The sequence below is a fragment of the Crocodylus porosus genome, unplaced genomic scaffold (assembly GCF_001723895.1).
Source record: "Crocodylus porosus isolate Cpor-Errol unplaced genomic scaffold, CroPor_comp1, whole genome shotgun sequence".
Classification (NCBI taxonomy): Eukaryota; Metazoa; Chordata; order Crocodylia; family Crocodylidae; genus Crocodylus; species Crocodylus porosus.
Genome location: NW_017728921.1, coordinates 18,294,274 through 18,308,611, shown reverse-complemented (window position 1 = coordinate 18,308,611; position 14,338 = coordinate 18,294,274). Strand labels below are relative to the sequence as shown.

General features: G+C 49.8%; 2 protein-coding genes across 2 annotated transcripts in view; one reads left to right on the top strand and one right to left on the bottom strand.

The window, feature by feature from the left end:
- CUNH12orf43 (chromosome unknown C12orf43 homolog) overlaps positions 1 to 8,604 on the bottom strand; it is a 12,191-nt gene extending 3,587 nt beyond the window's left edge. The window contains exons 1-4 of the mRNA XM_019539205.1: positions 8,444 to 8,604; positions 7,672 to 7,717; positions 3,602 to 3,700; positions 2,777 to 2,850 (exon numbers count right to left, since the gene is read on the bottom strand). Coding sequence (XP_019394750.1) covers positions 2,777 to 2,850; positions 3,602 to 3,700; positions 7,672 to 7,717; positions 8,444 to 8,591 — 367 coding nt within the window. The 5' untranslated portion in view covers positions 8,592 to 8,604. The remainder of the gene's footprint in view (positions 1 to 2,776; positions 2,851 to 3,601; positions 3,701 to 7,671; positions 7,718 to 8,443) is intronic.
- Positions 8,605 to 12,364: 3,760 nt separating this feature from the next.
- RNF185 (ring finger protein 185) overlaps positions 12,365 to 14,338 on the top strand; it is a 21,560-nt gene continuing 19,586 nt past the window's right edge. The window contains exon 1 of the mRNA XM_019539201.1: positions 12,365 to 12,387. The gene's annotated coding sequence lies outside the window, so the exon portion shown is untranslated. The remainder of the gene's footprint in view (positions 12,388 to 14,338) is intronic.

Genomic DNA, 14,338 nt, shown 5'->3' with positions numbered 1-14,338 from the left:
CCACTAGATCCCCCCTCAGCCTTCTCTTGTGGAGGCTGAACAGGTTCAGGTCCCGTAGCCTCTCCTCGTAGGGCCTGCTTTGCTGCCCTCTTATCATGCGAGTGGCCTCCTCTGGACCCTCTCCATGTTGTCCAGATCCCTCTTGAAGTGTGGCACCCAGAACTGGACACAGTACTCCAGCTGCAGCCTGACCAGTGCCGCATAGAGGGGGAGGATCACCTCCTTGGCCCTGCTTGAGATGCATCTGTGGATGCATGACAAGGTACGGTTGGCCTTCCTGACCACGTCCCCACACTGCAGGGCCATGCTAATTGTAGCATCAGTGATGACTCCAAGATCCTTTTTTGCCTCTGCACTGACGAGAAGGGAGTTCCCCAGGCTGTAGGTATGCTGCTGGTTCTTCCTCCCCAGGTGCAGCACCTTGCACTTGTTTGTGTTGAAACCCATCCTGTTCTCATCAGCCCACTCACTGTAACCTGTCTAGGTCTGATTGCAGCCTTCTAGATTGCCCACATCCCCGGACATCTTAGTGTTGTCTGTGAATTTGAACAGGGTGCTTTTTACCCCCTCGTTCAAGTCACTGATGAAGATATTGAACAGTGCGGGCCCGAGGGCCGAGCCCTGGGGGACCCCACTGCCCGCATCCCTCCAGGTCAAAAATGACCCATCCACCACCACTCTCTGGGTGCAGCCCTCCAGCCAGTTGGCGACCCATCTGACTGTGTAGGTGTCAACACCACAGTCCCCTAGTTTTTTTAATGAGAATGGGGTGAGAGACAGTGTCGAAAGACTATGTCCACTGCTACCCCTGCATCTAAGGATTTTGTGACCTGGTCATAGAAGGCCACCAGGTTGGTCTGACAGGACCTGCCTCTAATGAACCCGTGTTGGTTGCCCCTAAGCATAACCTCCCCTGCTGGCCCCTCGTGGACATGTGCCAGGATAATTCTCTCAGAAAGCTTGCCCAGGATCGAGGTAAAACTAACTTGCCTATAGTTTCCTGAGTCCTCCTTCCTCCCTTTTTTGACAATGGGAACCATGTTGGCCCTCTTCCAGTCCTCTGGCACCATACCAGAGCACCACAAGTGCTCGTAAAGCTGTGCCAGGGGTCTGCAATGGCCTTTGCTAATTCGCTCAGCACTCTGGGGTGGAGATCATCCAGACCAGCTGATTTAAATACGTCCAGTCCCTCCAGAAGTTCCCTGACTAGGTCGTCACTGACCCTAGGCCTGGGTGTGCCTCCCCTGGGGCCTGAGGGGGTCCCGGTGGGGGGGCTGATCCAGTCCCTGCTCAGGTAAATGGAGGCAAAGAAGTTGTTAAATAGGTTAGCTTTGTCGTCCGGCATGATGACCAAATTTCCTAGCGTGTCTTGCGGTGGCCCCACGTTACCCAGTACCTTCTTTTTGTCTCCTATGTATTTAAAAAAGGTCTTCTTGTTGTTCTTGATCCGGGTCGTTAGTCTCAGTTCCATCTCCAACTTGTCCTTCCTGACTGTCCCTCTGCAATCCGAGCAACCACAGTATAGTCCTCCCTGGTGATGGCCCCTCCCTTCCATTGGGTGTATGCCTTCCTTTTACCTAGGAGGCATTCCCATATGCTTTTGGTGAGCCATGGGGGCTTTTGCGCCCTCCTGCCCCCTTTGATTTGCGTTGGGATTACCTCTCTTTGCGCTTGGAGGATCATCTTCTTAAGAAGCGACCACTCTTCTTGGACACCCGACTCCCCTCCCCTCCAGGACCTCAGTGCCTCCCTGACTATTCTCCTTAGCTCATTGAAGTCCGCCCTCCTGAAGTCCGGGGCTGCTGCCTTCCTGCAGGCCTTTGCCACCTTGCGCTGGATGGTGAAGTCCAGCAGGCGATGATCGTTGTTGCCCAGGTGGTCGAGCACCCGCAGCCCCTTCACCAGGTCATCGTCCATGGCCAGCACCTGGTCCAACAAGGGTGTCTCCCCTGGTGGGGCTGTGTACCTCCTGGGTTAGATGGAGGTTCTGCATTTCAGCTAGGAACCTACGTAAGTGGTCAGACCTGGCTGACTGCTCTTCCCAGACGATATCAGGTCACCCATGATGACCACGTCTTTTGACCTAACTACCTCCGTGACCTGACTTAAGAATTCCTGGTCTAGCTCTTCCCCTTGGTTGGGTGGTCTGTAGCAGACCCCCACCGTTAAGTCCCTTTCCCCTTGACTGCCTTGTAGTCTAACCCAAAGCACTCAGTGTGCCCCTCCAACCCTGTGCTACTTGATGAGGATGTGTATTTCTCCTTGATGTAGAAGCGCCACACCCCTACCTTTCCTCCCTGTCCTGTCCCTCCTGTACGGCCTATAGCTCTTGATATTCACTGCCCAGTCATGCGTTGGGTCCCACCACGTTTCTGTGAGCCCTACTATGTCTGGGTTGGTGTCAACTAGCAGGAGGTAAGTTCTTCCTGCTTGTTTCCCATACTATGAGCGTTTGTGTACAAGCATTTGAGGCCTCCTGAAGATGTGTGCACTGGCCCCCTAATCTCAGCATTGCCTTGGCCCCTGTTGTTTACCTGTGTATTTGTTCTGCTCGTCGGTCTAGGCTGGGCTGTACTTGTGGGTGCTGCTTGGTTTAGTGGTCCAAGGCTTCCTCCGCCCTCGTCTTCCCCTTCCCCCGATGAGCCTAGTTTAAAGCCGGGTGAAGGGGAAGATGAGGGCGGAGGACGCCTTGGACCACTAAACCAACCAGCACTCACTTGTCCATGTCTGTTTAATAGTTTACACCAATACAACAGTATCTGTGCTTGGAACTTACCATCATCTTCAGAGTCAGCAGCTTGCATGGAAATCCATCCACAATGTGGCGAACCCTCCAAGACAGTGATGGAGCTAGAGGGAAAATCAAAACTTGAACTCAGGAAAGGGGAAAAGGATTTAGCTCTGTGCAAACACAAGACAGTTGGACATACTAAGAAATAAAAGTTAAGAGAGAAGTTACATGACCTTTTTCAGTGGTTTCACTTCAATTCTTCACTGTTGAAGTGATCACAATAGCGCAGGTTCACTCCCAACAAAAGTGTGAGACACATGAACTGCCCAACAACATTACAATCAGCCAAGCCACACTGAACACTAAGACATTTAGTTCCCATCAGCCATACTTTTGCTTTTAAGTACAGCAACAGCAAACTGCAGTTTAGTGCAGAATTTGGGAGTTGTAAGGATAATGTGAAAAGAGATCAGAGTATTTAATAACCAAATTTAAAGCCAGCTCTTAAAAGGTAGAAGCTCTGGCGAATGTAAATTTTGCTTATTTCTTTTCCAGTGCAGAATATACAGCACTGAGGATAACAGAGAAAGGCAATATCGGGTTTACTACCTCAGCAATGGAAAACTGAACAAGGGTGAGGTCAATTTATAAGCATTTGGAGGCCTGGAGTAAATGCAGGGGTGGAGGAAACAAGAGCAACAATCCTTCCTTAATCTCTAAGAATTTTTCCTATGGCAAAAGATGCACTTAAATCTACAATGATTCCTTCACCTAGCACTTCAGCAGCATTCACACAGCTTTAGTCAGGAAAAAGTCTAAGCCTTTATTTGATCTCATATTGCAAAGTTTTGGTTACCCATTTGCAGATACCTGTCTAACATTGCTCCCAGTTTCTTTGCAACATGTGCTCTGAACTCTGGTGTGGTCTGTAACTCGTTCCCATCTTGATCATGATCATTCACTCTCTGCCTGTTTAAAATAAAAAAACAACAACAACAACTGTGGTCTTCTTCAGGCCCTGTGACCCTCTGTTGTTCTCAAGTAGGTGACAGGGGACATGCACTGTGACAGAGCATCTTGCGCCTTAAATAATCAATTTAAATCCAATTCAGATAAATAGTAAACAAAAGCAATTATTATAAGAGGGCTGTTCACTAGCAGATGTGGACTTAGCTTTAGTGGGCTCAGAACTATTCCCAAAGCACACATTACCCAATTACCTCCAACTTAAATTATATTAACTGACCCATTTGTGAGTCTCAAGAGCAGAGACAAAGAACTAGAGCCTGGGAAATCCTCCCACTCCTACACATGGTCCCTGAGGAACAGAGCTAGGATATATTAGGCAAGGCAAGTGCTACTGCTCATACCAACTCTGCTCTTGAAGAGAAGGCTTTATTACAAGCAGCTGGGGTGACATGCTTGGAGTATAAATTCACACAGAAAAGTATTGCATAAACTAGGGGTGCACCAATAGAGATTTTTGGGTCCGGTGCCGATATTTAAGGAAGCAAATCAGCTGATACCAATCTGATTTCTGGCCTGGTAAGTATATTGTGGGGGAAGGGGTATGGGAGGGGTGGGGGGCAGATCAATGCCCCCTGGGGTGAGGGAGAGGGCAGGAGCAGGTGCTGCCCAGCCAGGGCGAAGCTGGGGAGAGGGCACAGGATGGGGTGCCCCTCTGATTTGCACAGGGTGGGGCAGAGCAGGTTGCAGCCGGGACTGCGCAGGGCTCTTCTTGGCAGGGCCTGGGCTCAGAGCAGGTAGAGGATGCTGCATCCACCCCAAATTTAGCCGCCATTCTGCTCCCAGCGCCACCGCCACCAGTTGCCCAGCGAAGCCTGGCTTCTTCCCAGCATGTGGGTGGAGGCAGGGTGTTCAGTTGGGGCTGCAGCTGGCAGTGGAGCGGCGGCGAAATGTGAGGTAGATGCAGCACCTTCCCAGCACCACTGGAGCCCGCTCCAAGCCCAGCCTCTACCAAGAAGAGCCCTGCACAGCCCTGGCTGCAGCCCACCCTCCCACCGTACTCTCCAAGGGTGCAAGCAGTGGTGAGAGCCATGTCCCCTGCCACGAGCCAGGCCTCTGGGCCCCCCCCCGCAACTCTTCCTGAGCAGCACCTGCTCCTGCCCTCTCCCTCACTGCAGGGGGTGCTGATCTGTGCCCCCCCACCATTCCCTCCCCTTCCACCACACCAGACTTGAAAGTTGGAGGCAGCTCTCCACGCTGCTGGCTCTGCTTCTCGCTGCCTGAGTGCTGTGCTGCAGCTGCGTGTAGCACAGGTATTTATTGGCCAAATTATTGGCCTATTGGGCCGATATCTGATATAGCCAATTTTCTTTATATTGGTACCGATCCAATATCGGACCAATATATCTGTCCACTTCTAGTATAAACTACTAAATGCACATAGAAAAAGTATAAACTACTGATTTAACTATCCAGAAAAACTATCTTCAAAGAACACAGTTGCTAAATCAAGCAGTCAAAATTCAAAGATGCTGGAATTAAGGCTGCCTGTGTCCAAAAGCACCAGCTGGTGCAGCTCAGAATGTTCAATGGATTTCATGGTTTCAAGCTGGGCCCCAAAAATGAGGAACATGCAGTTAGTGGCCACCTGTAAAAATCCACTTTACACGATTGCACAGGAACCTTGTGATGGGGACAGGGATAAAAACCAACTTTTCAGGATAGCATTCAACAGCCTTCACAGCAAGAATGAGAACAATCTCATGATTCCCCCATGTAATCACTACACACCTTACACCTTCAACAAAGGTGGCATGCTCCTATAAACAGCTCCCTTTACTACACGATAGAGATTTTTGGGCCTGATAACGATAGTCAATTTTTAAGGACGCATATTGGCTGATAATGATCCAATTTCTGATATACAGCCAGGCAGCTTGAAGAGCTGTGTCCAGCTGGCAAGTCTGTTGTGGTGGAAGGGAAGGGGGCATGGGGGGGGCAGATCAAGGCTCCTGCAGTGAGGGAGAAGTGGGGCTAGGGCAGGCGCTGCCCAGCTGAAGTGAGGCAGGCATAGGATGGAGTTGAGGCTCATCTGGGGGACGCAGGGAGGTGAGGGGCAGCTCCTGCTGCTGTGTGCACCCTGGGAGGACACCTGGGGGGCATGTGCCACCAGATCTGTGCAGGGTGGGCCATGTAGCTTCATGCCACTCTTGCTTCTTGCTTGGCCTGTGCTCAGGAGTCTTATGACCTTTCTTCCCTTCATTGTAGTGCTGCAGTCACTGGAGGCAGGGGTGTGCTACTCTTCCTGACAGGGGCTGGGCTGAGCTGTGCTCAGCGTGGGTTGGTGGTGGTGCTGGGAGAGGGCTATGCAGGGTAGGAGGCCGCAGCCACCCCAAAATTTGCCATAGCCTCCCCTCCCAGACCTGCCTTAACTCAGACGCGCTTGTCTTTGCAAACATAACTTCTTTGAGAGAGAGAGAGAGAGAGAGAGAGAGAGAGGGAGTGTGTGTCTTCCTAGCTTCATCTGAAAAAGTAAACTGAAGAATAAATTCCCTGATGTGGAATCAAACTGGGTCCGTAAGTGTTCCTTCTAAACTGTATACATGCACAGCTGCGCACATCTCAAAATGTTGATGCATACCCACCTGGAGAGGAGCTAGGCACAGAGCGCAGCAGAGGCACCATGGTCAGTATGGGATGGGGCAGGGACAGGAACAGAGACAGAGACGGGGATGGGGACGTGGCTGGCGTGGGCTCCACCAGCTCCAGGGAACTGCTCCGCTCCCCCACATTGCCTCAGGGAGCGAGGAGGCACATGGCATCAGGGCTGGGGAGTGCAGCAGTTCCCCAGAGCTGGCGGAGCCTGCAGAACAGTTCCCCAGAGCCGGCAGAACCTCACACAGGGCAGGCAGCAGCTCTTAACTGAGGTGAGGGAAGGTGGGGCTGGCACAGGCTCCGCTAGCTCCAGGGAACTGCTCTACTCCTCAGCCCTGATGTCATGTGCCTCCTTGCTCCCCGAGGCAATGCGGGGGAGCGGAGCAGTTCCCCAAAGCCAGCAGAACCTTGCGCCAGCCCCAGTCCCACCTTGGGGAGAGCTGCTGCCTGCCCTGCATGAGCGAGGAGTTTACTTTTGTCTGGTGGCCGAACCCTTCCTGCTCCCACCTGGACGCTTACTTTGGGACACTTCCCAGCGGACAGCGCTGTGCCACACCAAAAGGAGAAGGTGGGACCAAAGCGGCGCTCATGGACCACTACTCCTTAGAGGGAACATTGGTCAGTAATGGAATTGGGAGAATTCTGGCACTTGAGCTAACAGAGTAAGTCAAGGTGTCAAACTCTTTTGGCCCCACAGGCTAGATTAGTGGTGTGGGACTGGTCCATAAACCAGAGGAATGATGCAGGGCTGGGCCCACAGGCTGGATCAGGCTCAAGAAAAACCTCCCCCCTCCATGCTGGATCCAAGTACACTTAGTGCCCATTCTGACCAGTCTGGGACTGGGCAAGAAGCAGCCTAGCATCCTGGACACCGAGCTGCCATCTTAGAAACAAACCAAGGTGCTGCTGGGGCTTTAGCACTGGGGATCTCACCCAGGCATCTGGATCTGCCACAGGAAGGTCCATCATCAGAGCCAGATTCAGGGCAAAAGCCTGCAGGCCAGACTGCAGGCCATATTTGACATACCTGGAGCAAACGACAACCTCAGTAAGTTGTCAGCCTCCCTGAAGATCTGCCATTAAGGAGGGAACTGACTAACGGAAATTCAGCCAGGTGATTTCACAGACATTCGCTGACAGCAAAGGAAGGTTGAGACTCAAGAATCTTGAGCTCCGTTCCAAGCAGGACTTTACTAAATTATAAGCAATGGGAACTGGTTTTAAGAAGGCAACTGTTGTGCAACTATAATGAGAGGCCACCATACTACTTCTGCTATGACAGCAGCACTGAAAATGGACTCTGAAATCAGGAAAAATACCTGAGACTTGGCTGAGCTGATGGTAGCTTGTCCGTGCTTAAGCCACCTGACAAAGCAAAGCAAAGTCAAATTAGAATGATCCAAAACACCCATAATTCCCATTTTGTTGTAAGAGATTTGACAGAGTATAAATCCTTTTGAAAAACAGGACAGGGGTCACATTCAAAGAATACTGCTATGATCTGAAACTCCTCAAGCTGTACATAAAATGGCCTACACCACTGGCTAAAACATAACCAGAGTTTACAGTGGATGTATCCACTGAAGAAGGAAAGTATCCTTCCCTGGCAAGAATCCTCTACGTATACAGTGTATTTAATTTAAAACATGTATGGCCCTAAAAGGGCAACATGCCTTACTAGCACTGTCTGGGAGATGGAACCTCATGGAGCACCAAACTTTTAACTGTTTAGTTCTGGGGCAGGTCAAACGCACCTGACAGGCACCCTCAGAGGTAGGGCTAGACATAGGAGGAAACCACAGGCAGAGGACAAGCCAAAGATTGACCGACAATTTAGCTCCTGATTAAGTAGCCCAGGAATTGTGGCTGGAAAGAAGAGCTGGTCACCAGGCCAGGGGCTCGCATGCTTCATGGATGCTCAACCGTGGGGCGTTTGGTTTCAACATCTGCTAAGGCGATGGGCCGCCGCGGAGCGGGACAGGACCCTTCGCCAACGGAAAGAGATCCGGGCTGGGCAGGGCAGGGGAGCCCGGCCGGACCCCGCCACGTGGGAGAGGAAGAGCCCGGCCAATTCGGTGTCCAGCCGCCTACCGCTGCTGGGCTCCGGTCGCCCCGTGGCCGCCCGCTGCCCCGCCGGGTCCCAGGCGGCCTCGCGGAACCGCTCCCAGTCCTCCGCGCTGCTGCTGCCGCTCTCCGAGTCCGATCCGCCCGCGCCGCCGCCTGGCTTGTGCGCCGCCATCTTGGAACCCTACCCGCCCGCGAAGCATCATGGGGCTTGTAGTCCAGAACGGCGCTCTCCCTCTGCAGACCCTACGGGCGGGAGCCGGCTTGTCCGCCGGAGCTCCGCTCCTGCCCCAGCCTCCTTTGGCAGGGTGTCCCCTCGCCCAGCAGTGCCCGAGATGCTCCAGGGCCCTGCTTTTTACCTCTGTCCGGATAGCTAAGGCTGCAGCTTGCGCCCTGCCCAGCTTTAGCATGCGGCTCCGAGAGCCCAGCCCTGCGGGGTCTGCTTCTGGCTGCGAGGGCCCCGGGGAGAATAAGGGACAAGCGATGCAGAGCTCAGCATAGCAAGGAATGCATGGGCTGTAGCAGCTCAGGGGCCCTGAGGGGAAGGGGAGACCCGGCAAGCTGGGAAGCAGCGGTGAAGTCCTCAAGGACAACCTAGGCAAAGAGCCTGCCGGCAGTAAGTCTGGCAAGGGCGACAGATGAAGGGGAGTTGAGTGCTGGGTGTAGAGTCCTGGAATACACGTAAAAAGGGAAGATAGAGGCTGAATATCAAAGATGAGAACTCAGACAGCAAGACCTGTCCCAGCGAGAGATGGGGACAGACATGCTGCTTGGGTCTTTCAAAACTAAAGAGACAGACACAGTATGAAAGAGATGCTAGAAAATGTGCACTAGCCAACAGTCCTGCATTGGCAGGGAGATGTCAGCTGGAGATTTGTGTTGTTCTTTTCCATTTCTGACAAATGGTTTGGGGTTTTGTTTTGCACAATGTTGTGTGCTTGGGCACGTGAAATTCCTGGAGGACTCCATCAAGATGTGGAAAATGTGACAGGTAGACAGTCATTAATTCATGTATGAAGAAATGCATTAAAGTATATTTTTTCCATGCAAAGGAAGTCTACATTGTCACCACCTGTGGTTCTTGTAACTAGTATGCACGTAGATATGGGACCTTGCGTTCCAGGGATTCTAAATATGCTAACAACATTTAATAGCAAAATTAAATGGAACCAAATTATTTAAAGACAGAAAACAGTGGAGAACTGCTTTCCCACCTTCTTTTAGTCAATACGCTGTATTGTATTTGGACCTTTCCTAATGACTTACAGTATGCTATGAAGCTATTTCTTTTACCTGGTAGTTTTAACACTTTCTTAATGGAAATCTTTATGTTCCTAATAATACATATGAATCAAGACAGACGTTTTAGTCCATTGTTATGTCTGCCAATGAGGAGTACAAGATGCTTCAGAGCACGATGTAAAATACCTCCATCTGACATTTATAGGATAGGTTTCCCTCGCTGTACACTGTTCCTGGAAAATGGCACATAACTTGAATTTGTGTAAAGGGAACCCACTTTACAATGTAGCAAATAGGGATATGTTCCAAGACTTCAACTGTACTGACTCCCAGACCCGTTTCTACCACTTTTACAAGACAATTTTGGTACTTTCCCACAGCAGACGGTACACACAAGCACAGGGCACTATTATAATGAAGATGGCAACTACAGAAACACATGTTGCAGACAACAAGCAAGGAGCACAGCTCCACACAGCAGACTATATTTTGGTGCTTGCCACTCCCACAGCGCACTGTGGAAAACAGTTGACTGTGGGTTTCCACCACACGGATCGCATAACAGTGAATTTACATTGTATATAACAAAATTTTGGTATAAAAAAGGGTCATCGCGTAAGAGTGAATTTGCATACAGAACCCGCATAAAGTGAGGGAAACCTGTAATGTGTGCTTATATAGGACAAATTGTTCAGGATGTTTGTTGTGAGCTTGTTATTATGGCAGTGCTTGGAAATATAATTAAAAAGGCAGATAAGAATTGTCATCCTAGAAAAAAAATGTTTGAAAGCAAGCATGTCACCTACAAGAGACAGGTAGGATGCTTCAGGCCAAGAGAGACTCATGAAACAAATAACAGTTCCTGGAGAAGGCTTTCCATGTCCACCTAGAAAGAAAGGTTCAAGGAAAGACTGGAAATACATGGGCTAGCAGGGCTGTTGAAAAGATGTAGGATGAAAAGGGTGATATCCTCAACTGTGTTTACATGAGGCCATGAATATACTACTGTGCTAAAAATATTAGTAGTATGGGAGAATACTGGGAAGAATGACCATGGAAAAGCACTGGTACTAGACCCTGAAGGAGCCCTGACAAGGTGAAGGATTATTTATCTTGAATTGTGTTTGGCAGTCTATTGAGTATCACACCCTGAGGAAGGAAATCAAGGCATAGCAATACACATGATGGCTGATTTAGTAGATGTGGCACATAGTTTCCTATAATCTTAGGCTGTCAAGTGCCCTGGAACATGAGGTTGTACCCCTTATATATGTTTTCCTACCCAGTGTTCATCTGAAAGCTCTTACAAACATATGACATGGTAATCATTTGAATCCAGCTTGGATTCAATGAGGAAATACTGCCTTCCAAAATTTGTTAACTTGTTTTCCATTGAATTTCTCCTTGTGAACGTTATTATGGAAATAGATAGGAAAGCCTCATTTATCCTCTCCAGATTCTTCAGGGTTCAAAATTACTGTCTCCTTGTACTAACCTTGTCTCTAAACTAGCTTAATTTTTTCAACCTCTTTTTTGTAAGGAAGGAATGCTTATCATATTGCTGAGATTCTTTGCTGTCCATCTCTGAATCTCTTCTATGTTAAGAAATAAATGTTGGCTAGTAATCTAGTAAGTAAATGCAACTGGATGTATATATTGAGAGTGTATTTTAAATATTTGTATGAGACGGAAATAGAATAATTCTTTAGATAGCCTAACATTATAACTTGCAATTATCATTGCATTGACAAAATTCCCTCAGTAAGCTGTCTAAAATAGCTTTTAAATGAGTTGTATAGTTACCACAAAATGTCAAAGGAACAGAGAACATTTTGAGCACATTACTTACTTTCATGCTCATAATACTGCAGAAAATTTGTTTATTTTGTAACAATATTCAATAAGAAATTTCTGCAGCGGTAACTAGCTGCACTGACTGCCACCTGACTCATTCCAGCTCTACTAGGGTGATGTCACAATCCCACAAATACCTTCAGGGCCTGTGTAACATCTCACTAATTTGATATAACATCCAAGTGCTGAAATTTTGCTGAAACACTGATGCCCCAAGCCAATCTCATGCTTCTCAGAATACTACAACTGTAATACAGGAGTTTCCTGTCAGGCCAGACCTCTCTCGGTCTGCTATCCGGTACCATGTAAACCAGTACAGCCTGTTCCATGGTTGGGTTGTTGGTGACTAAATAAGCACCCCCACCTGTGCTAGCCTTGACTGAAAACAAGACCTGCCAAAGGAGGATGAGCTTCCTGCAAGCCAACAACTATCCGTACCTGGAGAGGATATGGGTGCCAGTAGGTAATGGCAGGGAAAGCAGCGTGACCACGTAGGCGAGTTCCCCAGGGTAATTGTCTCTGATATGTCCTCCATAGGAGGTCTATATTGAGCAGATTCTTTTTGGTATTGGGTGGTGGAACCGGAGCGTGCTCCATCTACTCTATGCATTGACCTGGTATTGCAGTGCTTCCAGGACCGGTGCAAAAAAAACAGAAAAAAAAAAAAAAAAATTGCCTAAAGAATCATCAGTGATGCAAATCAACTCAATTAATCTCATACCAGATTGGTTGAGGCCTAGGTCTATGACTGCATCCAAACAGAGTGCAGTGAAAGAGGGTTGTTACAGCATCTAAGGTGCCACAACAATCACAGCAGCCTTGGCACTGACTTGACTTGAATACAGGAGTTTGGCCTGTCTGACAAGGTACTTTGGGTAAATCCAGTACCTTTTATTAGACCACCCCTTGTAGGCTCAGATCAAGCATAGTCCTATGCTTGCCTGGCAAGAGAAACACCGTGACTATGGAGGCAGTTCTTCCTAGTTGCACTGGGGAAAACTGCTCTCCTGGCACAAGGGTAGTACCTGCCAAGGTAATGTATAAACCTCCCACTTAGCTGCTGGAGTGGGAAGGTCTTGGCTTTAAGCCCACTTAATGGAAATGGGAGTCTCCTGGGGCCCTATGGCTGAGAGCAAGCAAAACTTGGAGGCAGCCAAACCCCAAGCCTCTGAGCTTGGGCCTGCAAATAGGATGCCTGCCAAAGGTTTTAGAAACATCTGAAGCCCCAGGTGTGAGTGGAAGATGTTTGCCGGTAGTAGGGACACTTATGGTTCTGGACTGACCCTTGAATTTGGAATTTGTTTTGGCTAATTTGGCTTGGAATATGGAAAATTAACCCCCCTCTCAAATAGTTGGAAAGATTCTTCTTACCAAGCTCTTGGGCACAAACACCCTTTGTCAGACTGAGGAAGCATCTGCAGATGGTCTTTGCTCTTCCTGGATGGAGTGGTAAAGCAGCCAGAGGCCAGTACCTTTATGCAAGAAAGCCAGTCAGATAAAATGTAAATTGAAGTGGTCAGTAGGTGAGAAACAGGTGGGAGGGGAAGGGGGAATGAATGTAGCTGTAGTCAAAGGATGGGAGACAGGAGAGTAGGGGGGAGGGAATGAGAGTAGCTGGTAAAGCAGAGGGTTTACGTGGAGAGTCGGATGTTAGATTTGCCTGTCTGACAAATTCTCCAACAGAGCAAATATAACCAAGGTAACTAGTTGAGCCTTATGATGTAGGGTAGGATTAAAACTTTTGTAATAGCATAGATACTATTCTAGATATTGTTCACATCTCCACCTCAGTTGTTAGTGTGATACATTCACATCCCAGTCTAGCTTTTTGGTGATACTGTCACTATGGACTTAGCAACTTCTCCTGAGGGCAATTCTAAGGCTTTTAGCATGGCTTCCTTCCCTGGCAGGACTAAATGTCACAGCTGTTATCAACAGAGACTCACCAATTAATAGGTTCACTGCAGTTTAGGGCTAGAAGGGGTATTGGATCCATCCCTCTTGCTCTGGGCAGGAAAGACTGCTGGGGACAATGTGGCAAGCAACAGAGGGAGCTGAGGGTGACCACTGGGTAATGACTGGCCATGCTGACCTCCCTGCTTCTGGACTGGGGGCTACGCAGTCTGTTTTGCTGTGTTTGAATCCATACACTGGGCCTGTATGGTTTTAAGCTCTCCCTTTGGTCCCTGGGTCAGCCTCAGGTAGTGCCTCTGGCTCAGGGCTCCTTCTGGCACATGCTCTAGACACGCTTAAGAACATTGATATGGATTACTGTTTACTGGGTCAGACCATAGGGCCGTCCAGCCCAGTAGCCTGTCACCTGGCAGTGCAGATGCTGAAAGGGAGAGAGGACTGGGTATAACCAGGGGTTTTCCCCACTGTTTCTCTCTCACTTGCAGCCTCCATGGTTGAAGGTGGAGGGAAGCTCTCGACCCCATCCTGCCCTTCCACAGACTGGGTCTGGTGCCTCTGAAGAGCTCTGGCCCAGCCAGGGGGGCAGCACTGGCCTCCCCTCAGCCAGGTGATGGTCACCCCAAGGCCCTTGTCCCCAGAGCTCTGCTTTTGTGCACAGCCCTTCGGGCCTGGGGAATGTCCCGGGGCAGCAGGGAGGTACCGCAGGCACCCCGCTTGCTGCTCCCTCCCCAGGCGCTGCCGGCTCAGGCCTTTCCCTTGGCCCCGGCTCCCGCCTTCTCCTCTGTGGAAAGGGACGAGATGGAGGCTTTTGGGAGCCGGGCGCTGCCTGTCCGCAGGGGAGGGCCCTCCGTAGCCCCGCGAGGGGGGACTCCCGCCCGGCGCCGGCTCGCGCGGAACGTCAGCGCGGCGGCC